Here is a 23,587-nt window from a genome sequence, read left to right as displayed (position 1 = left end):
TAATGTAAATCATTAAATTTTAGGGTGAAGACTGGGGTTAAGGTTAGGTTTAGGTTAAGATAAAGGTAAGGTTAGGGTTAGGCAAGTAGTGGTTGTGGTTATGGTTAGGGTAAGTCTCCATCTATGTAATGTCCCTAACAATTATGGAAACATTACTGTGTGTGTGTGTGTGTGTGTGTGTGTGTGTGTGTGTGTGTGTCTGTGAGAGAGAGAGAGAGAGAGAGAGAGAGAGAGAGAGAGAGAGAACGTGTCAGCGTGCTACAAAAACAAGTGTATAACAGCACAGAGGGAGAGAAACAGGGGGCTGAGAGCGTGTGGAGAGGCAGAGGAGAGTGTAGTGGCATTAAGCAGCTCAGAGATCAGTGGATTCTCACAGATGCACAGCTGCTGATGGGAAGAGGGAGACAGAACAACACAATACAAGATTCTCTTGCTCCAGCGGAGGAAACCAGATGTACTGTTCATTTTCATCATCACTGTGATTAGCATGGGAGGACAGCAGCATCTCTGCAGCTACTGATACGGTAAGTTACCAGCACACACGTCCAAGAATGAAAGTTAATGATCAGATTCAGTGTCAGGTTCAGCTTTCTTTCTGCAAATGTGCTATCATACTATTTGAATGGGACGCTGAGTATAAATGCAGTTTTTGAGATTGTCACTTTCCCTGCAAATGGCAGCCCAGACTGATTCAAAATGAAGACAGGTCCTCAGCAGCTTTTAAAAACATTTATTTTGTCTGACCTTCATGTTTTGTGTGGCCAACAGTCATTTCATCAGTGACAACTCATGCAGTCTCCTGCATCTTTGTAACTGCTGTCAACATGGTATTATAATTTACTCAGTTGCAATTTTTTTTTTTACAAAAGAATTTATACATAACATGTTGTTATCATGTTATCTCAATAAAACAGGTGAGATAACAAAACTAATTACCTCAAAGCAAAAAGATATTATCTTATGCGGTGTGCAATGGTGCTGTAACCTCTGTATCTGAATGCAATGAGGTGAGTATATGAGGTGGCCACAGTCTCTCTACGATAACATAGGTGATATATTATATACAATCTTGTTAGAGGACTGATTCTTTATGATAGATAATATACTAACTCAATATACACTCAGTTGCCAGTTTTTAGGTACACTTAGCTAAAAATAATGCATTCTAATCCAACTGTCCTGCAATAAATCTATTATTCATGAAGGCTGTACTGTTTCAGACCTGTGTTGCTTCAGCTGTATGATCATTTTGGAGGATGCGATTTGTGGTGCTGTTGAGTGACACTGTTATTTTGCAGAATTGTTTCTAATATTTAACACACACCATGAACTGCATCCTCCAAAATGACAGCAGTATGTGTGTTTCTACACATGTATCTTCCTGTCAGGCTGCATACAGCCCAAACAACCTCCACAAATAAAGTGGGGCAGACTGTCTGAAGCCTGAGAGGTGAAAAAAGAATTTAAGGTACTCCCTGTTGTTCCTGAAACTTACTGCTATCAGCTTCTCTCCTGTCATGGTGGCTGGACTATGAAGACCTCACCCCCATCTAACATCTCCATCGAAAATTATTTTTAAATTACGAAAATAAACTGCAGGCTATAAAATTATTTCTGAAAAATGACAAATGTTCATTACAAGTTCCTGATGATATGGGAAAAAATATGCAACAAATCCTCAGTTTTTCAAGCAAATGTTTGGGTTATTTATTTGATGATTAATCAAACTGGAGCTGAAATCATTAGTTGATTAATCAAGTTGACAAGTGGAAAAATAATCAGAAATTTCTGATAACTAATTAAGCGTGTCTAGCAGAAATGATGAATGATTTGCTACCAGAGATTTGATGACATCACCTCTGACTCTCAGATGTTTCACTATTTTCTGACATTTCATTTTGTCAGTTTTTTAAGAAAAGAATTTACAGGTTAAACAAAATTTGATGTTCAGATCAAGCACCTTTTTTTACTCAACCAGGTATAATAATATGTGTTGCTACATCTAGAATGTCCACCAGAGGTATGCAGCAGCAGTTCATTCTCAGCAGCATCATAATGTCATTTTCAGAATCAAACATGCTCTTCACTGCAGGCAGACAGGGGGAGCGATCAAGCAGGTCAGATGTCATCCTCACCTGCTGAAATGAAATGATCAGCCTCCTGTGACTGTGTTGAGAGAGTAGATAAGTTTGGGAGCAATGTTCCAGTCAAACCTCAGTAGATGGAAATATCTCTGCTTGTTTCATATAATAATTGGAGGGAGGTTACAGTCTCTGGTGTCTGTTTTTTCCACGTGTATCTTAAAGTGGTGATTTAAGGAGCACGACATCATTTAAATCATAGGATATTATTTAGAGATTTGGAATCAGGGTTTCTCTTTCTCTGTGCCAGTTGTCTTCATTCATGTGTGTCAGGTGTTGCTAGATAGGTAACGCACAATTGGTAATAACAAAGACAGAGATAATATAACCAAAGCATTGCATTGACATCAACATTTTCAAGATTCCTAGCATCGAGGTAAAACCAGAAACATGACCTCGAGTTGGGTTCAGTGCTCAAAATGTAGTTGTATAAGTCATCTTGCGTTGGTCAGGTCTCACAAGAAAGCTCCATTCTGTTAAAAGTGGACTTTATTTTTGTGGGTTTGGCGATCGTTTCTGTTGATAATAGTAACATTGCTCTCATCAACTTAATTGCTCGAACATCACAACAAACTCATGTAAACCCATCTACTGCAAATTTTTATGCAAAGAGAAATGTAGCACAAAGATTAAGAAAGTCCACAAAAAGAGGAAAGTGGGATAGCTTTGGGTTGGGGTTAAACAGACACACAACTTTCAACCAGGAGACCAGGGTTTGTGTCCTGTGAGTGAATGAAAAAGTTAATTTTCTATAAAACCAAAAAGTCGCAAAGCGCAATAGAAACAGACCTCATTTTGGTGTCTCTTCTTCTGCAAAGGCTTAAAACTTCTTACCGTTCCTATACAATTAGCCGGAAATGCCTAGCAAAGGCCTATCCCAGGTAAACTGAAAGCTGTTGAAAGCTGTTCTTGGACTACGTGGAGCACATGCATAGTTTTGGTCTTTCCCCCATTCAAATTCAATAAAAATTGGTAACAATACCACAGAAAATAAATATTTGACATATGTTCTTGCAATTGTCTGGTGTTTTCCAAAAAATGATGTTTACTATATTTTTCTGTAGAAAAAAAAAAAAAAAAAGTATATTTTGGCTATATCTAGGGCATTTATATTTAGGGTATCTATACTTATATTTAGTCTATATCTTTATATTTAGACCTTCTCCCATATTTAGCATTTCAAAATGTGTCATATCCCAATTTGTACTGAATTCCTTGCTTTGAGTCGAAATTACGTACTGAAGCAACATATCCTCATTTTCAGGATTTCTTTGGCTATATGACAATCCAGTCATCTGCACAGTCAGTCGCAATTTGCTCAATCTTCATATGAGAGAAAAGGGGCATGCACTTCATTTTGTTGGCAGTTATTGACTGAATGCAGTGACCATTTTGAAACTAACAAAATGGCAATGTGTATATGCTTGCTGGCGTCACAATGAAGAAACCGTAGAAAGTTAGCATGTGGGCTGGCTATTTTAAAATGATAAAACAGCTTTCTGTGGATTATAAAAGTGTTTTTGACTAAATATTTTACTGGATTGGATCATCTAGACCTTTGACAGTGTAACAAGACCATTTTTGATGGAGTGTTGTCAACTGGTATTTTCATGGATAAGGCCTCAATTTTATAATAATGTCTTTTGGAATTGTTGGCATTAATTGCACCTGCTGTTTTGATTGTATCTTGAAGTGGTTTGCATCAATCAATACCCAAGAATCTATCCAAGGCCTTACCATCCATGTACTGCACGAGCACAAACTTAAATGAAGCAGTTGTGTACAAGGGGTGTGATGGTTGGAGTTCTTCACACTGTGATGGCCTGCAAAGGGACCGTTAGAGTGTTAAGAGGCATCTAACTGATGAATTAGATCCTCCACCATCTTCATGAACATGTGTACATAACAGTAGTGGATGTACACATGCATTCATTTGCTTTTTTGGCCGAATGTCTGGAAGGAAAAAAAGAAGAAAGAAGAAACTTTTTAAAACAATAGATTTTTGTTAAAAGACTATAGCTAGCAAGTAAAAATCGGTGGCCACAGATGGGACTCAAGGCAGTTCCTTATGGCTTCCCCATTTGTCGTCAGGCCCAATCATTCAATATGTAGGAAGCTCTTTGAAGAAATAATGCACCATCTCACATTCTCAAATACTCAGAATCTTCTAAAACACAACACAAGTACATATTTTGACCTGATGCACATCTTCATCTTAAAAATCAATTTTGCACAATTTTGTCTCTGCCCTCAAATCTCAGAGTACAGCTTGATTACGGTTGCTTATTCAGTTTTCACACTCGTATTTCTGCTGCACTCGCAAGCCTGATTCGCTGTCTATGTGCGATTGTTTTTCAGAGGCCCTTTCCAAATCACAAACACCTAAGACTGTTATTTCTCAGGAAATAAACCTCGCGAGGGAAGGGAAACATGTTCCATGAAGAGTGATTTTGATTGATAGGGCTAATGGTACCTGTGTCTGACTGCCTTGAGAGTCAAGGAACACCCCGAGGGCAGAGCAGTGCTAACAGTTTGTCTGATTGGTTCTTCCACACTCAGCAATTTCCTTTCCTGTCCTTCCATCTTTGCTGCATAATAATTCTGAAGGAGATGTATGGGAAATGTATTTGAGGCCTCTGGAGGACAGACGTGTGGTAACTAATGGTGTGTATTGTTAAGCTGTGTCTTTTGATCATTCCTCATTCTCGATTCTTTCTCAAGAGAAACTTGGTGGTTGGCGGTACAGGTCAGTTCACTCAAAAATCAATTCTGAATGCACTTTTCTGTATGCAAAGCACTGTATATGTATATGATTATTTAAAGATCTCATATTATGAAAAATTCACTTTTACTGGGATTTGGGGTGTTATTTTGGGTCTCTGGTGCTGCCACACTCATACTAAGTGTGAAATAAGACCCTCCATGCTTTTTGAAGTGAGATAGGGATTCCTGAAAGCAACAGGCTTGTAAGAAGCAGGCACATTCGTATATTCCCACCCACCAGCCACCACTCCCCTCTCTATCTCCCCTTACATCAAGGTATAATTACGGCGTCTCTCCACCCACCAGACACAGCGCTACCTTCTCACAGATCCGCCATTTCGTTATTGAAAGCATCGTGTTAGGAATCATAATGTGGAGGTGCCACACGCAGTGTTCTGTTGTTGGCTGTAAAGACGAGCACAAATCACTCCATTGACTCCCAGCCGCAGAGGACAGGAGAGCGACGTGGATTGGATTCATCTTTGAAGGCAATGTCCCCACTACAGTTGGCAAAAACCTGTTGGTGTGTGCTAACCACTTCGAGACTAGCCAGGAGACTTTTTCTAAAGGACTTCAGACTTTACACTGCTTCTTTATTAATCCCAATCTGGGAAATTGTTATGTTGCAGTAGCAATTAACAAAAAAACATACAGACGACCACAGAGTATATACAAGAAATTTTTTTTAAAAAAAGTAGACGAAAAAAATGACAAAAAATATATACAGGAAAAAGAGCAGTGAATGCCAGATAAAACACATGCTACAACACTCTTTTGTGTGTTGTAGCATGTGTTTTGCCATTGAGAACGATGTAAGGCTAACCCCTAGCTTCGAGACTATGACTTCAGCCATTAAAGGTTAGCTAGCTGCTACCGTAGCTTTTGGTACATCACACCACAAGTTACAGTAGAATCCACACATTTTGTATAATAAGTTTCTGATCTTGCAAATGATTTAATGCATACTTGAGGGAGATGTCAGCATTTACAAATATTTAGCTGTGTTTATTTTGCAGTTTTACACGAACTAACTAAGTAGCATTTTGGCATATAGGGCAGTTTGAAGCCTTCGTATCTTCCCTGGGCATCAGGAAACTCCCAACGTATCCGAAGTACTACACATGATGGGATGACTACATGAATCTTCCACCCAAGGAAGCCCCAGGACCAGCTCACAAATCTCCTAAAAGCTAAATACCTGTACGACTGAGAAAACTGAACATTGTGTTAGTCAACAGGTTCTATAATGTCAACAATTTGACTGTCAATAAATTTTTATTGTATATCTGTAAAATATTTCACGTGAATTCATGTGTAATATACAGTATTTGCTTAGGAAAAACTTTGCTATATGTTCAAGAAAAAAATATGATCTGAATTTGTGGCATTGGCTGACTATATTTATTATGGTGTATGAACAGTGAAGTTAAGTAGGTTATTATAGATAAAACTCACTGCTCTATCCTGCCTAGCTGTAAAGGACTGTAGTCAGCCCTGTAAATGTTGGCGTTCTGCAGCGAGAACACATTTAGGCAAACAGGTTCTAAACCTGGATGGTCGATCGTGCATGGAGGCCTTTCATCCAACTTCTGCAGCCGTCTTGTAACCTTTTATGCATAACGTAAGGTGAGTATCTGCAGTGGCATGTTATCTGCAATCATACACTACAATCATAAGTGCAGTTAAAGATAAAGACCTGTGGCACCTCCTGGCAGCATATGTTCTCAGGCTCTGACTGCATTGTTGCACAATTTCCACATGTGTACCAATACAAACAAATAAAAAAAAAGAAGATTCATGCATATATACAGCTAAAAAAATGAGAAACTTTGCTTACCAGCATTTGCAACCAATAATAGCACCCGCTTTTTAGACGTGAATGTGCGTGCTCGCGCTAGCTACTTTTTCGCAGCCTGAGGTGAATGGCCAGTAGTGTTGGTAAACAGTGTCCTCTCGCCCATTCATGTGTAAATGAGAAGGAGAGCTGAAACTAACAGCACAGTTAGACCGGTCAATGTCTCAGCAACCCAGTAGTTGAATTTCATGATCGACTCCTCTATTGAACAGTCAGAGTCAAGAGAATCGAGGGGCAGCACCCAAGTTCACCATAGAAACACCAATGACGATCCAGAAGGAAGTAACCCCAGAGATAGTATATCGCATGAAGAGTTGCCCCCCTCCTCTAGAAACCCCCTCCTCTTTATGTAAACAACCAGGACCTTCGGACTCTCTGCTTTCACATGATACCTGGCTTGTGTGATTTGCGTGATGGGGTGAAATCTGCAGACGCACTAAATTGCAATAAACATACCCTATTTTCGTGTTTTCCTTACATGACCATATGATTTCTTGGGGTATGAATTATGTTTCATTTGGGTGGCAATACTTGGTAGAGGCTTTTAGCTGATTTTCTCCCCGTCATTCTGGTGTGCTACAAGCTAGGTTTGGTGTTCCTAGCCTGAGCATTGACCATCTAAAATGCAGGCATCTCACACTGCCCCCTGTACAGGGGGCGCTTGTATTTAAGAGAAAAAAAATAGAAAGACATTTTTTGACTAACCATTCAGAAGCGTCCTGCTGAATTCTCTGAGTCTGAGGTTCTGTAGGAGCCTCCCCTCCTTCTTCAGGATCCGATTCATGTTCAAACATGTACGGTTGAACTACTGAAGCACTCGGTCCATTCATTGCTGCCATGTCCGCTACTTTGACAAGGGTTGAGCTACGTTAGAGTCTGAGCTCTCCCCATTACCATGGTAACACTTTATGGGTGGGGCAGCAGCAGCTCATTTGCATTTAAAGCTACAGACATCGGAAACAGCGCATTCTAAAAGGGATTGAAAGAGAGGGAAATATAGGGGGGCGAGAAGCTTTTCCTAAAAGCTATTTCCAGCAAACAGCTTAAAAAACATGTTTTCTGGAACTCATAGACCTATGTAACTTATTGAAAAAGCTTCATAATATGGGACCTTTAACATTGTATTTAAACTGGTTAGGACATACTGAAATACTGAAAATGCAGCAAATATTCAAAATAAGATAAGGAAAAATGCCTTTCTAAAATCTCTATTACATATTTTTCATTCTTCTGAAAGTATTATTTCATATTATTAATATCGAACATCTTATTGCCATTTCCCTATAATAATTTGGTACTTTTTTCAGTTTCAGATTTTCATTCTCTAGAAACTGGAATTTTCATGACATCCCACAACGTAAAAATCCTGGAGCAAAAGCATGCCTGTTTCCACTTGTCATTTCAATGTCCAGATGAGATTTAAGACCCTTTCATTTACTTCAGGATTGTCCTCTTCAAGTCCAAATGGAGGTGGTAATGCACCTAGTCTATTTTTGACAAGAATGAAGCCACATTAAGCTGCACCGAGCAGATCAAGCCAGGCAGGAGGTCAGACACAGAGATGGCATAGACAATCCAGTCAAAATAAAACACCCAGTGCAGACTCCTGATTTTATATCAACAATAAGCACAATAAAAACAGACTAAAAAAGAAACCATGTCTTTATGAAGCCTACTTATCCATGATAGAAGCACAAACATCAAAGAAAAATGGCCAAATCAGCAGAATCTTAGCAAGAACAAGCAACAAAATCAAGCCTCCAAAACACTCTTTTGTTCGGTTTGAAGCCATGTCAAAGATGAAACAAAACCGTGTTGCAGCCGTAACACAATGCAGCCGTGCCTGGTGGAATATCTAGGTACCAGTTTAGCTAGCATTTGTTAGCCTATGTGTACAATAGATTTTGATGAGAACACTTCTTGGATGCATTTACAGTTACTTTAGACTAGATAGGTATCTGGTCCACCCAAGACACATGAGGTGACTAAGTGTAAATGAGGGCACCACACAACAGGTAATTGGGTCTGTTCATAACAGGAAGGAGTATAAATCTGCTTATGCAGCAATTCTTGCCCACGGTGGTGTTAGAGAGGAGGTCAGGATGGCAGCAAAATTAGAAATCAGCCTCTGAGGACTATGATGAAAATTTTTGAAATTCATATTAATCTTGACCAGAGTGGTAGTGTAATCCTGTTTTATTGATTGGCAGTGTTTTCTGTGTGTAATACGCAGACTACAGTTCCTCGTAGAATAATCTTCTTTAATCAACACTAACACAACAAGACAATGTACCTTCACTTTATCAGGATTCACAGCAGATTACCCACTCTACTGTTGCACATTACGCTCAGTCTTTTACACTTACGACTGTCCCTCATAAAACAATAGCTGGTAGGAGATGAAATTACTCTTAGGCAAAGGGCACATGAAACAGCAACGTTAAGAGCTTAATATAGGGTTATTAAGTAATTACAATAACGCAAACCCGCAGCATGTCCAGTAACTAAGGTTTCACTAGTCAAGACATAGTGTCACTGGCTGTCTCTAAAACATTTGAATTGTTTGACTTTTATTTAACTGGTTATTATATGTCCTGTCATTTTCAAATAATTATTATTATTTTCAAATTAACATATTCTGAGCAAAAAGTTGGTTTAAATCTGTCACTGCACTGACAGTAATAACAGTGTGGTGGGAACGAACAGATTATTTGAAAGAGAAATATCTAAATATTACATATAATATTTACAAATTATCTTAATCTGAATGAATTTTAAATAACAGAAACAGTTTAAATAGCTATCAATTAAAAAAAGCAACAAAAATATACTTTTTGGTGAACCTTACTTGGAAAAGACAGCAAGCCTCACAGAAAAGAAAGCCGTTTTTTGCTAAGAATACAAAAATGCGCTTGCATGAGGTCCATATGCTATATACATGTTTTTTTCTTTTAATATATGAATTGTACTATGTAATTCCAATTTGTTGCCAAATTATGAGGCTTGAACTGTGACCTTTTGGCATCAAAAATCTAACTTGCCATTGAAGCTAGAACAGTGACTGTAAATTTTGACACCCATTAAATCTTACTGAACATGTATTTAACAATAGTGTTCTCCATACATTATCAGATATTCATCAAACCTCAGCTAAGACCAGGGTAGTTGGAAGCCCGAGCAGAAGCTTCTTCTATATTTAATCGCAGGCTGCACTCTGAGCTGCACATGTCTAGGAGAAAAAAAGGAGATGGAAATAGGCCTCAGCGTGTACACAGTAATCACCACAGTGAAGAGTGAAGAGAATGCAAATGAAAGTGAGAAAAATGCTTTCAAAGGACACTCTCCATCACAGTTCATTTTTCTTGCACTGTGCCACTGGCTACATGATTATGAAAATAGGGCGAACATTTTCAATAGGGGCCAATTTCAGCTCTGCTCTGGGGATTTCATTTAGTGTTTGCAGCCCGCTGGAAGGAACTGATGTTTCAAAAAGAATGAAAAATCAGGTCATGTCTGAAGGTAATGGAAGTTAAGTTAAATGTGTCTTGATATATCAAGTTCAGAGAGCAAATAACTCCCATTCATATTAAACAGGTCTCCGCTCATTTCCAAGCAGCCTGGACACTTAAAAACACTTTTCTTCCCACGATAGGAAAAGTATAGCAGCAAAAGTAAAAAGACACCCTATTTTCATTCAAATCACAAGTCAATAGCCTGAGACCTGTATCAGAAAGTTCCACTTATGCTGAATAACTGGTATCAAAGAGCTGGTTATCAAGGTAAAATGTGAACAAATAAGATGCTATATAAACATGAGGAATAAAATCCAAATGTTCCAAGTAAGGTTATAAACAATTGTAGAGGTGATTATATCAGCCCTTTAAAACCTGCAATAACTGTTTTTTTTTTGTGGGCAGCGGAAAACAGGTTGTGCACACAGCATTTACATATCATCATCTTTCAGACTGACATAGTGAATGTCATAGCAACAGTTGCTTTCCATATCCAGCAGCTACAGGGCAACATTCATTTGGAGTCCATGCTCCACTATGTTCATCACCGGCTGGTCTCTGTCTGTCTGGTACTGAACAAGTAGAAGAAGTGGGTTTTTGTGGTGGGCTCTGAATTTAATGCTATGAGAGCAGCGAGAGTGAAGCAAAACAGTAAAGCTGTGCCTGAGCAGCTAAACAATGAGATGAAACTCACTATCAATCTTTGAAAAACTGAGGGGAGCTGTAGATAATTCATCACTACCTGATTATCACATTTTCACATCATCATTCGAGAAATTAGTGTTATAAATGTATCCATTATAGCTGCTTAAAATGTGGTTGTCATTTTTGTCAAAAGTTTTTTTTTCTTTAGACAAAATTAGAAAGGAAATATAAAAATTATCAAAAAAAAGAAAAAAAAAGACAAAAAATTTGAAAGGAGTGAAAGCCAGATGAGGTTTCTCTCATCAGTTTGGTGAAATATGCTGAACTAATTAACTGTGTGTGCAATTAATATAAGCTAATATTTGCCATTAGTGTATTGTTTGTTAGAAGTTCTACTTTAAACCCAGAGTAGAATGTGAACTACCGATTAAATGGAAGAATATTTGTTTCACCAGCATGTTTTGGCACAAGGCTATCATCTGGTCAGTTTACAGAATGTGGTGGACTCCACGCAGCAATCACATTTTATGGGGAGAGGGGATGTGACAGATGTTATCTGACGCAGTAGGAGCATGGAGGTGGGGGTTTATTCTCCTGGAAAGGAGAAAGGCAGAGAGGAATGACAGACGATAAAGGGGTCGAGACAGCTCGACAACTGTGGGATAATGCAGCATTCACAGCGAGTTCCTCGGCTGAGGGATGATTGCAGGCGGTATAGAAACTCTTGAGTGAAGCTTTCTGCAGCTAGCTATTTTCACTGATTTTGTTTTTACTCTCATAAAGTGATATGTACTGTGCTGACATACTGCTGTAATAAGCCCATCCAACCATTTCATTCATTCCAAATGAAATGATACCTGCCTGTCTACCTACATATATGCCAACCCACACATACTTTGCCTGTGCACCCAGTGTGCATGAAGTTTTTTTTTTTTTTTTTGTTAATGTGATGGTACATGAGCTAGTTGTAATAGAGTTACCGATCACAATAATGTGCTGCATTCATAGCACAGCACACACATCCTGAGTCTAGTGAGTTGCTGCAGCAGGAACAGACTCATTCAGCAGCTAACCCAGTAACACAACGCACAAACCAACAGCAGTGAGCAGTAACTGCTCAGGCAGGTAACTTATTCAGACTGAGAAATACATTTGTGATGGCTATTTTGCTTGTGTTTATATGATTGTGGCATTTAACTGAGTTGTTTACTTTGGAGGATTTGTTGGTTTAAATGAAATCTGAGTTAAATTTAAAAGAGCTGCAGACTTGCATACAAAGTGAATGGAAAGACTGTTAAAGTGCTATTAGATACAAAGGGCTCTATTTTCATTTCCGCTGCCGGTGCGGCGGAGGAGCGGCACAAAGTCAGGTCTGCTTCGCCGATGGGGCGTGGCGGCGCAGACTTTGGTATTTTCGTGCACTGCGCTGCGGGTGCAACTACTCCCCCTTCTCATCTCAGTCCCACCCAGCGGCGCAACTCGGAAGGAGGGAGGGGAGAAGGCGTGGAGTGGGTTTGACACATCCGAGTCCAATCTTCACCAATCACACCAGCTCCTCGCCTCACCTTTAAAAACGCCGCTGGCAAGGCGCATGGCAAGTTTCGAGGATGACTGAGCCTGTGCAGGAAACTGTCCAACGCCCAAACCTCTCCCAGGAGGAGACTGACGTTCTGGTCCGGGAGGTCCATATCTATGTACCTGTGTACATTCGGTCAGGTTGAGTGACCATTACGCGTGCCGAACGGCTTGCGATGTGGTCAAATGAGATACTGATCAAAATATATAAATTTAGACAACAGAAAGCGATGATTTACTCCACATTCAGTCTGATTGTGGCTTTCCAGTAGAAAACGTTTAGAACTGCAATTATTTATTGAAGCCAATAACACAACGGTGTAGTGTCCAATAGGAAGCCTGGGAGAGTCTTTGGAAGGCAACACGTGCAGTTCATTCTGGTTGTTGTAGGTTTTCTACCTTTTGAGCAATAGGGAATATCACAGCCCTTTTCTGTCACAACGTAGTACTAATTCCAAAAATATTTGCACCTTTCTGCTGCACAGACATAACAGTTTTACGATTTTTTTCTAGCAGTGAAATTACCCTTAAAACACGGTGTTAATGAAGTGCTTGACCTGTAAAATTGTTATGAAGTTGTGTTACATTTGGGGAAGCTGCAGTGACCTCTGTTCACATATTCCTTGCAATGCGTTGTACCTTAGTTTTCACTAGCTAAGACCTTACTTTGAGGATAATGATTGTGTTAATTTGGCTTGTGTTAATATGGATTTTCCTCATTAACGATGAATCCCATGAAAAGACTAAAACCAACAATATGTGAGTCCATCTCTTGGACCAGAGTGTGGAATAGGGACTCACTGATCCTGAGTGCCCTCCAATAACAGGACACAAATTCAAAGGCTTCAAGGCTTTTATCTATTCAGCAGATGGATATCTTTTGTGTGTGTTACACTCCTGAAAAACATTTAATTGGTAGTATATAACATACATATTCTTTTCTTCGTCTCTCTAACACACCCAAGCACGCATGCACACACACACACACACACACACACACACACACACACATAAATGTCTGATATATTCCTTATATCAAGCAGCACTAATGCAACTTCAAAAGGATGATTGTCTGTCATTAAAGCATGCAGAAGGACTGGACGCTGGAGTGGAGCTAGCAGCCCATTGAGCACTGGAAGTCTAATTAAGACTTCGGCCTCTTTCTTCTTTCTCATCTATCATTGATGTTTCTGGAGAGGTACAGTTTATCCTGCAGATAAGCAGCTGTTATGTCTCTACTGCTCATACATACAAACTCTCTAGCAGTTCTCTCTTTGGCTACCAAAGAGCTCCGTCTCTTAACTGACATGATATTTGAATGCATGGTCGAAGTGGAGTGATATGTGGCCTTTTGACTCACAACAGTTCCATCAAAACCTATCTAGCATTTTCAAACTAATCTTGCTGTTGGGACCTCACCACATGGATGGGCAAAGACAGGCCTGCATCTAAAATCAAAAGCCTGAACAAAGGCCACAGGACAAAGAACAAAGAAATACCACCAAAACCCCATCAGGCCATGCAAATCACACCTGAAGCTAAGATTTGACTTGAATCCAAATCCAGGCTTCACACTGGACAAGACCCAACAGAACTCAGGGGAATCCCCCTGATATATCGATGATGATGTCATCATGGATATAAGAATCAATCCTGGAACGGGGGTTCCACCTCGCCTTTCCACTGCAGTGTGAAGTTGCTATAGGAGGTGTAATGTTTCCAATGGAACACTGACCACATTCGGATCCTCAAAACAATCAGCTGTTTGAGTATAAAGCAATCTCACTTTATCTGCAGAAGGTAATAAAAAGCTCTCTTTAATTAAGCCGACTCTCCACTATTTCCTCCTCTGCCTACTACGACCACAAACGATGCAACACAATGGCCCTGTCACCATCTGAGCTCTAAGAAATGCCAGACACCCCGGACAGACTGAAACACGCGTTTAATCGCTCCTGAAGCAATTTTCAATTCAATTCAATTTTATTTGTATAGCGCCAAATCACAACAAAGTTGTCTCAGGACGCTTTCCATATAGAGCTGGTGCAGGCCGACCTCTTTTATCTACAGAGACCCAACAATTCTCTCATGAGCAAGCACTTGGCAACAGTGGCGAGGAAAAACTTCCTTTTAACAGGCAGAAACCTCAGACAGAACCAGGCTCTGGGTGAGCAGCCATCTGCCTCGACCGGTTGGGTGAGAAAGGGAGAGCAAGAGAGAGAGAATGAGACAGAAAGAGACAGACGGAAATGTAATGTACACAGTAACAATGACAGTGGATGTAATAACAGTAGTGGCAGTTGCAGTGGATGTCAAGCAGGGCCATGGCAGGACACGCAGCTGTAATCCACCATCCAGATTCAGACACTATCCATGGGAACCTGCGAGACTCCAGGGAAGAAGTTAAGTTAGTAACACTCTGTGGTAGGACATGAAAACGTGCAGGTGGAGAGGGAGAGAAGGACAGAGGTACTCGGCGTATCTTTGGAGGTCCCCCGACAGTCTAATGCTATAGCAGCATAACTAGGGTCTGGTCCAGGACAAGCCTGAGCCAGCCCTAACTATAAGCTTTATCAAAAAGGAAAGTTTTAAGTCTACTCTTAAATGTAGAGACAGTGTCTGCCTCCCGGACAAAGACTGGAAGATGGTCCCACAAGAGAGGAGCTTGATAGCTAAATGCTCTGGCTCCTGTTCTGCTTTTGGAGACTTTAGGAACTGTAAGTAGGCCTGCATTCTGGGAACGCAGTGTTTGAGTGGGGTAATAAGGTACTATGAGCTCTTTAAGATAAGAAGGTGCCTGACCATTTATGGCTTTGTAAGTAAGAAGGAGAATTTTAAATTCTATTCTAACTTTACAGGGAGCCAGTGCAGAGTGGCTAATATCGGAGAAAACACATGAACGCATGAAACACAAACAAACACAGAGAGACAAACTTTGTCAAGACTGTCAAGCTGCCTCTCTAGCATTCTTGTCAACAATTGAAAGCTCATTAGCACCACAACATGACGAAACAGCATGATGGGACCATCTCTTATCTGCGAATAGTGTGCTATGAGCATAGACTGTATAAAACATGAACGCAGTCTCCTTGATGCCACCCCTAGGTTTCTGAAGAGCCGTTGTGAAGCTCATTGTGGTGGCTCTGGTGGTCAGCCGTTTTTACAGTGGTACTTAATGCATGTCTAAGAAATGATTTGAAGCAGTCAGTTAACCCGAGTTTAGATACTGACATATGGATGTTGCTTAATTATAACTTTAATGAGTTAACATTAGTTAAATAGGGTTCTTACAATAAATGTTTTAGCAATACTCGCTTGCATAGCATAATTATTATTGCACCTTTTGTTACTGTATTAAGGAATGTATCAATCACATATATGGAAACATACTTTGAGCTCTCTTATGATGTCACCAAGTGGCAGGATATATAGTGAGTCATGACCTCCAATAGTGATGTAATTTTCTCCCTTTAATGTACGTTTTACTTTTTAATACAAAGTCAGAAAGACCAAATAATTTGAGGTCTGAGGTTGTTGATTACTTTAGTCACAGCAGTTTCAGTGGTTTGGTATGTTCTAAAGAATGAAATTCCTCCAAAATATTATTTTCTTTAAGAAAGGAGTTAATTTACATCTTTGCACTCTACATCTTTTCCAGCGTCTTGCTAATGAATGGAAAATTGGATATTTGACGATAGTTGATCAGTGCATTACTATCTAGGTTGGGTTTCTTTACTAAGGGTTTTATAACAGCTATTTTGAAGGCATCTGGGAAGATGTCTGTTTGCAGAGATGTAGTTATAATCTTCAAGACATGATTTGAAACACTGTCTAAATATGCTGAAGGTATTCAACACATGAGCTAGACGACTCAGTGACAGTTTTGCAGAACAGCAGCAATGCTGGGTCTAATCAAAGTTATTTTGTTATTGGCACAAGCTCTTCAGAGAACATTTCGTAAGCCTAATTTTCCTTTCCTAGTTTTTGTGCTCTTGTGTTCAAACTTTATACAACACTGACTAACTTACTCTCAGAGATTTGCAGTTTTACTTTAGCTTTACTAATGCATCAAGTCAGAAAAGCTACTACTCTACTGAGCAACACTAATGAAGATACTATGTCCAGAGCCCGCACTTTTATATAGCTAACTCACCAGCCAATCAGAATAAAGTATTGTCTGTGGTCATGGTATAACTTCATCTAACAGCAAAACAATTGGGTGAATAATAAAGGCATATTGAGAATGATTTCCCTCATGGCAGCTTTACAGGTGTGTTCAGTTGTTTTGGATGATCAGACCTGCTGTGCTTATGTCATTTTAAAGTTAATGTAATGAACAGTTTCAGTTTCAGACAGTTTCAGTATCAAAAGGCCTGATGTATCCAACTTGGTTGGTTATGATGATTCAATCCAATAAAATATTTAGGCCTAATCTGTAAAAAAAAACATGTCACATCCTGAAAGCATGTAAATGTAATGTAAATAGCTCTCCATGTTTCACTTAAACTTGAATTCACAACTATATTTTTTTGCTTCAGTTACTCTGTGTCAGTACAGTTGATAGTAAATCTGAATGTGGGATAAGATACCTCAGTCACCTTTAATTAGAGCCCAAAATTATGACTGTGTTGAAGTGTTCCAGAGTAATAGCCATTTTATCTTGAGCATGTGAACATGGGTACATGGTCATCTGCAGGCATTTATTTGCAAAATAAATAAATAAATAAATACTTTAAAATTATGTGTGTTCAAAATTCTGTTACTCAATGCCAGTTGCAGTTGGTGATTCACCGATAAAACTTCTGTGTTAACTTTCAAAAGAGACCAAAATTATCCATGGACTCCAAATGGTCCAAGAACAGCTTTCAATTTATCTTTGGGTATGCTTGGATAGGTATTTTTATTCAAAATTTGCTTGAATGGTAAAAGAGAAATCAGCTGTGAGGTTTGACCATAGTTATCCGATGGTGTTTGCCCTGGACACTGCTCCTCTCAACTATTACTCATGTAATCAGTACTGTTACATACAGCCTGTATGGGAATATGACACAGTATAGAAGATTCTGAGCCTGTGAAATGATACAGACATTCATATTGTATCACATTCACAATGCAACTATTTTATAACCCACCTACAGTTAGTATTTGTTCTGTAAATAATTACTGTGTGGCCTCAGGTAATTTAAAGAAATGTCTTTAGGCTTACAGATTCCTGGTGCAGTGGTGTATCAGAAAAACTATTGCAGTGTCAGGACCTCTTAGGTATGACTCACTTGTACATTGGTGTTGTCCTTGGTGTCTGTCAAAGGCAAACTAAGTGACAGTTCTTTGTTTTGTTACAGGCTTTCATAATTGAGGTCACAGAAAACGGGAGCACATTGTATCCTGAAGGGAAGCTTCAGCAGGAACCTTGTGGTTTCTGTTCACTCTGCAACAGCTGTAAGATTCTTTCAGTGAGCGCCGGAGCCAAACAACATCAACTTCAAGCGGACATTTAATGTGATTTTACCTGCCAGAATGCTCTTTTTCAATCAACAGATGTTTTGTATGTACTGGGTCTCTAAGTTGTCTTACCCTGTTTTTGATACCCTCTCCTTACTCCTATCTGTAACAGATGGGCACAAAGATGTAATCATGAATGACTGGTAAATAATGGCCTACTAGGAGTCCTGTGAATAAGGGTGCCTTGAGAGCAAATGCCACCCTGTTTTTTCATATCTACAATGAAAAGAATGATGATGTTGTCTGGACTTTACAATTACAAATCATTGACGAGCAAAGACACCAAAGACCTAAGAAATTCGAGGATATATAGTGTGTGAGAAGAAGGAACAGTGGACATTTTCTTCTTGGATGACAGTTATTAAGGCCATATATGTATACATACATATATGTGCTTTTGTAATATGAACATGATCCTCTCCTCTGTAAATTATCATAGAAGCTAAAGAGACAACAGAGAACCGAAGTCCTAGCTGTTGTTGTAGCTTCCATAGTTCAAGGAATGTCTCACTGAGGTTTTAATTCATCATATTTGTGAGATTTACTCTCTATATTCTTAAGATAAATGAGTACTACTACAGCACTTATTATTAGAATTTGAACACTTCATGATTTGTATCAATGGTTAATTAGATAGCACTCAAAAGACTACAGCTCCAGGGAAGTTTTTCCGAAGTGTCAGCCCGTGTAGACACCATTCAGTACTCCTCATCTATTTTCAAACCTGCAGTCACTTGCTTGCTTGGGCTTGTGGGTAATGCTGTGGCTGAAAGTGTGCTCTGTCTTAATTATTGAATAAATGAAAAAAATACGTTTGTAAAAAGAGAAAAAAAAAAAAAAAAGAAATGACCATCTCCGTATAGACAAATATAGGGGGCTGTGCAACATATTGTCAATCCAGATTATGTTTTAGGACTGGCTCTTTGTGGTAATATGTGGTATTACAAATGCCAACAAGCCCAAAGTTTGGTTTGCTAGCATCATTCAAATGTTAGCATCACATACCTACCAAAAGTAATCATGGATTTCAATGGGAGCCAGGACTATGGGTCATATCCCACAGGGCTGCCCTATAACACGAGCATGGACAATGAGGACTACTACCAGGAATCTGACGCCAGTAAAATCATCATACCATCAATCTATGCTCTTGTCTGCTGTGTAGGCCTGACTGGCAATGCTATGGTCATCTACGTCATTCTGAAATATGCCAAAATGAAAACAGCCACCAATATTTACATCCTCAACTTAGCAATTGCTGATGAGTTATTCATGTTCAGTGTTCCTTTTCTGGCCACATCAGCTGCTGTTCGTCACTGGCCCTTCGGGTCGTTGATGTGTAGATTGGTGCTCAGTGTAGATGGTATCAATATGTTTACATCAATTTTTTGCCTGACTGTGCTGAGTGTGGACCGTTATGTAGCGGTGGTCCACCCGATCAAGGCTGCCCGCTACCGCAGACCCACTGTAGCCAAAGTAGTCAATGTGTGTGTGTGGGGTCTGTCACTCATAGTCATCCTGCCCATCATTATCTTTGCAGACACTGTCCCAGCGCAGGACGGTGGAGTGGACTGTAACTTCTTGTGGCCTGAAGCAGTGTGGTCAGAAGCGTTTGTGGTCTATACCTTCCTGTTGGGGTTTTTGCTGCCAGTCGGAGCTATTTGCTTATGTTACTGTCTAATGGTGGCCAGAATGCGAGCAGTGGGGCTAAAAGCAGGCTGGCTTCAACGAAGGCGCTCAGAGAAAAAGATCACCCGCATGGTGCTGCTAGTAGTGGCAGTGTTTGTTCTCTGCTGGATGCCCTTCTACATCGTCCAGCTGGTCAGCGTTTTCCACCGGCCGCCAGACCCCATGGTCACTCAGCTTTTTGTCATTCTCAGCTATGCCAACAGTGGTGCCAATCCTATCCTGTATGGCTTTGTGTCTGACAATTTCCGGCGTTCATTCCAGCGCATTGTGTGTTTCCGATGGTTGGAGTCTGGGCTGGATGCAGAGCAGGTGGATTACTGTGCCATAGCTTTGAAGAGACAAGCAACATGTAGCCCTCTGGATTTTCCCAAGGACTGTATGGCATCTGATATGGTGCTTCGCAATGGGACATATACCTCCCGTACAACTACAGTGTAGCAATCAACCACAACATGACCTAAAATGAGGAGTCACCCTGACATAAAAAGTCTAGAGTTTTTCAACTTTAAGATTGCACAGGGGAGATTGATATTTCATTTTGAGTGATGCACATGTGATTAAAAAAAAAAAAAAAAGACATAGTTTTTCAAAATATTACCCTTTCTATGTGATATCTCTGTGAAACTCCAGTGCACTGTACAAATATTTACTTGACAAAATGTAAAGTCTTTAATATCAGGGGTCATGTGAATTTTGGGACACATTTCACAAAGCTGAGAAACCCTGAAAAACAATTAAATGGATGAGCAGAAATGTGCAGAACAGCAGTCAGTACAGCTGGATGACATGTTGGGCGTAAAACTGACAATGAAAACACATAACTGTAAGGATTCCATAAGTTTTCCAATGGACACGGATGTATAGAACAGGTGAATGTAAGCAAATAATGGTAATGATTGTTAACATTTTGATTCTGTGTTGTGACCAGTCCTAGACATAAGAGGCTGCCAAGAAACATAAGAAGGCAAGGAGCTAAGTATAAATGTGAAATTCCATGTTAATTTGTCACACTGTTATTGTTTATTCATTGAAACACTCTAATAAAGCACCCAATGGCACTCCCACAATCCCCAAACTCTACAGTTCATAGATGTGTTTCAACAACTAAAACTGAAATTTATTTTGGTCTGAAAGTGATTACACAAATATTTAGACAAAAAAGTAAAATAAAATCCAAATTTCTCAATTAAAAAACACGAAGGCAGAGGTGGGATTAGTTGTATTATACTGTCTGACATGGTAAAGTGAGTTTTTTAACTGAACACTGTTAAAATTGCAGTTGCAGATGTTTCAAATGAAATGGCTGCACGACTGATGCCAACAAACCAGTCCGATAATACATTTTTAGATTTCTTAATTCAATTATTGTTTGACTTTTTTTTATTACATTGTCCTACACATTTTTATTTCGTTACTACAATAATTTTGCATTACATGTTTTTAAAATATGCACATTCACAAGATCGTTGTGGTTTTGTCTCATTTTAAACAGTTTTTAGATATTTTCAGGTTAAGATCATTTATTCACTTTGTATATAATTTGTAGTATTTTAAAATTTAGAACAACTTGAATTCAACAGTCAATAGAAAGCGTTGGTTCATGTTAGGTAATTGCATTTATGATTCTTATGACTCTTTTAAATATCTTTACACTGTTGCAATATACTTTAACACAATTACTTATTATGTGTTGTCATCCCCACAAGTTAATTAAATAGATCATTTATCATAAACTTGCTTTGTGAATTTATTATAAGTCTGCCAAAAGTTACATATTGTGTTCGAGTTAAGATCAATCCTATCTCAATCCAATTTTCTATTTCACAAAACTATTAAAAGTTGTTTCAAATTCCACAATTACCAGAACAAACTAAATGTATACCACCTGCAAAAGCAGAATTTTTTGCCATCAGTTTTGGACACCTTGCTTATTCAGTGCACAAAATAAACCATAATGGACCAAAGACAGGCTGCAAATTGGAAGGAAATTTGGGGATCAAGGGTGCTATTGGGAGTTCTATAAAATCATAATGTATGTCTGTTTTTTTCAAATGCTGTTTAATTGGTTCTGTGTAAGTTTCTGTATTTGCAATGTTTGTTAATTATTTGTGGCTGGATCTGTTTACATTTGAGGTTTGTGTTTGCAAATTGAGTAAGAGCTGTTCTGCTTCACTCGTGCAAAAGATGACAAAAAAAAAATAATAAATGTATGTGTTGAGTTCATGTTTCTATATTACAGTGGCTCACAAAAAGATTGTCTTCACCTGAGGTTTCTCTAGATACTTTACAGAAAATGCTGTCCTAAGAAAATTCAGCAAGTGCCCCTAAATGGTATATGTTTATGTTCAATGACAGCAGGAAGAGTAATTATGACTGTTGTTGCAGGGGTGTCAAAATCACTGAACTCACTGAAGGAGCCATCTTAAAAAATAAAAATGAATGCATGTGCCAGACAACAGAATCTATTTTTTGAAAATATCCGTTATGCTCATTTCAAGTTTTAAGTGTATATTTTTTTATCTGCCTTTACTTCTCTTGACTGCTGTCAAGTGGGTGAGTGAGTGAGTGAGTGAGTGAGTGAGTGAGTGAGTGAGTGAGTGATCTCACACAGTGCATTCTGCCCTGCTGTAACACTGCTACATTTTCAACAGCACACAGGATTGGTTTAGGATGCAGAATGTAGTGCAGCGTGTTGTGGACAATATGGAAACAGGACAGTAGCCTATAGGCTATTATTAAAAAATCCAAATAATTTCACGGTCTGGAACAATTTGATCTAGCCCCTGGGCCTTGAGGTTGTCACCTGGAATGGTTTTTAGTAAACAGGTGTGCCTTATCAAAAGTTAAACAGTGGAATTTCTGGCCTTCTTAATGTGTTTGAAACCACTGGTTGTGTTGTCTCAAGGCAATGTTGGCATACATGAAGTGGTCCTATTCAACTACTATAGAAAATCATATTATGGCAAGAACCACTCAACAAGCAAGTGACAGTTTTGTTAACCTGTCAACCCCCCTCCCATTCCCTGTTAGCAAAGAGAGTGCAGGGACAGAGATTATTTAGTATGCATGTAGTCTGTAGTCATTGATCCTTTATTTGACTGAGATTTGATTTGAGATTTGAGAAGTTAAGATTACCCTTATTAATGCTTTGCTTTTGAAGCTGAGATAATACAAGGAGGTAGAAGCATAGTCAAAATGACCTGAACTGAAACTGCCATCAGGATATGAACAGCTGACCTATCTAACAGTGTCGTCTTTACGTGGCACTTGTAAAGCACAACCATTGGCAAAAATGTTAGAATAGAGAGCAGAGTAGGCTGGCTTTAAATCATCAATGTATAGTAAAAGGAACAGCAGACCCAAAACACTACCCTGTTGAACTCCACATTCCTTAGATCTATAATCAGATAATGTTCTTGTTAAATAAAATGATGTCTTACTTCCTTGTATATCTGAAGTACTCTACCTATCTTTAGGTCACCTGGGACTTCACCTGACTAGATAGGAATATTTCTTATAAGCGCAGCAAACAGATTTTAACTCCCCTTACAGAAAAACCACATGAATTTCACATGTGCAAATCACATGTGGTCACATGTGATTATATGTACATGTGATATTGCACATGTGGAATTTAACATGTGAGAACATGTTAAATCCACATGTGAAAGATGTGGAACACATGTGATTTGCACATGTTAAACATGGGAAACATGTGGTTTTGGAACATTTTTCATGGTGTAATGTGTGAAACCCATGTTATTGGGTGTGGTATCATGGATACCATGTTGTAACATGTGGTACCATATGTGTTTCACATGTGGACACATATTACCACATGTGTCCACATATGAAACACATGGGAAATTCGTGTGGTTTTTCTGTAAGGGGATCCTGCAGCATCC

At 39.1% G+C, this 23,587-nt stretch overlaps 1 protein-coding gene across 1 annotated transcript; it reads left to right on the top strand.

The window, feature by feature from the left end:
• The first annotated feature begins 268 nt into the window (after positions 1 to 268).
• sstr1b (somatostatin receptor 1b) lies at positions 269 to 21,908 on the top strand. Its single transcript, XM_076724249.1, has 2 exons — positions 269 to 524; positions 17,834 to 21,908. Exon 2 carries the CDS (start codon positions 19,014 to 19,016, stop codon positions 20,118 to 20,120), a length of 1,107 nt encoding a protein of 368 aa, XP_076580364.1. The 5' UTR covers positions 269 to 524; positions 17,834 to 19,013; the 3' UTR covers positions 20,121 to 21,908.
• The last annotated feature ends 1,679 nt before the right edge of the window (positions 21,909 to 23,587 follow it).

Source organism: Chaetodon auriga, chromosome 24 (genome assembly GCF_051107435.1).
Source record: "Chaetodon auriga isolate fChaAug3 chromosome 24, fChaAug3.hap1, whole genome shotgun sequence".
NCBI lineage: Eukaryota > Metazoa > Chordata > Actinopteri > Chaetodontiformes > Chaetodontidae > Chaetodon > Chaetodon auriga.
The sequence above is the reverse complement of the archived record's forward strand: the minus strand, read 5'-3'. Positions and strand labels throughout refer to the sequence as shown.

Excerpts from the sequence above, each read along its gene's own strand:
- sstr1b (XM_076724249.1), top strand. The coding sequence starts at position 19,014 with ATGGATTTCAATGGGAGCCAGGACTATGGGTCATATCCCACAGGGCTG.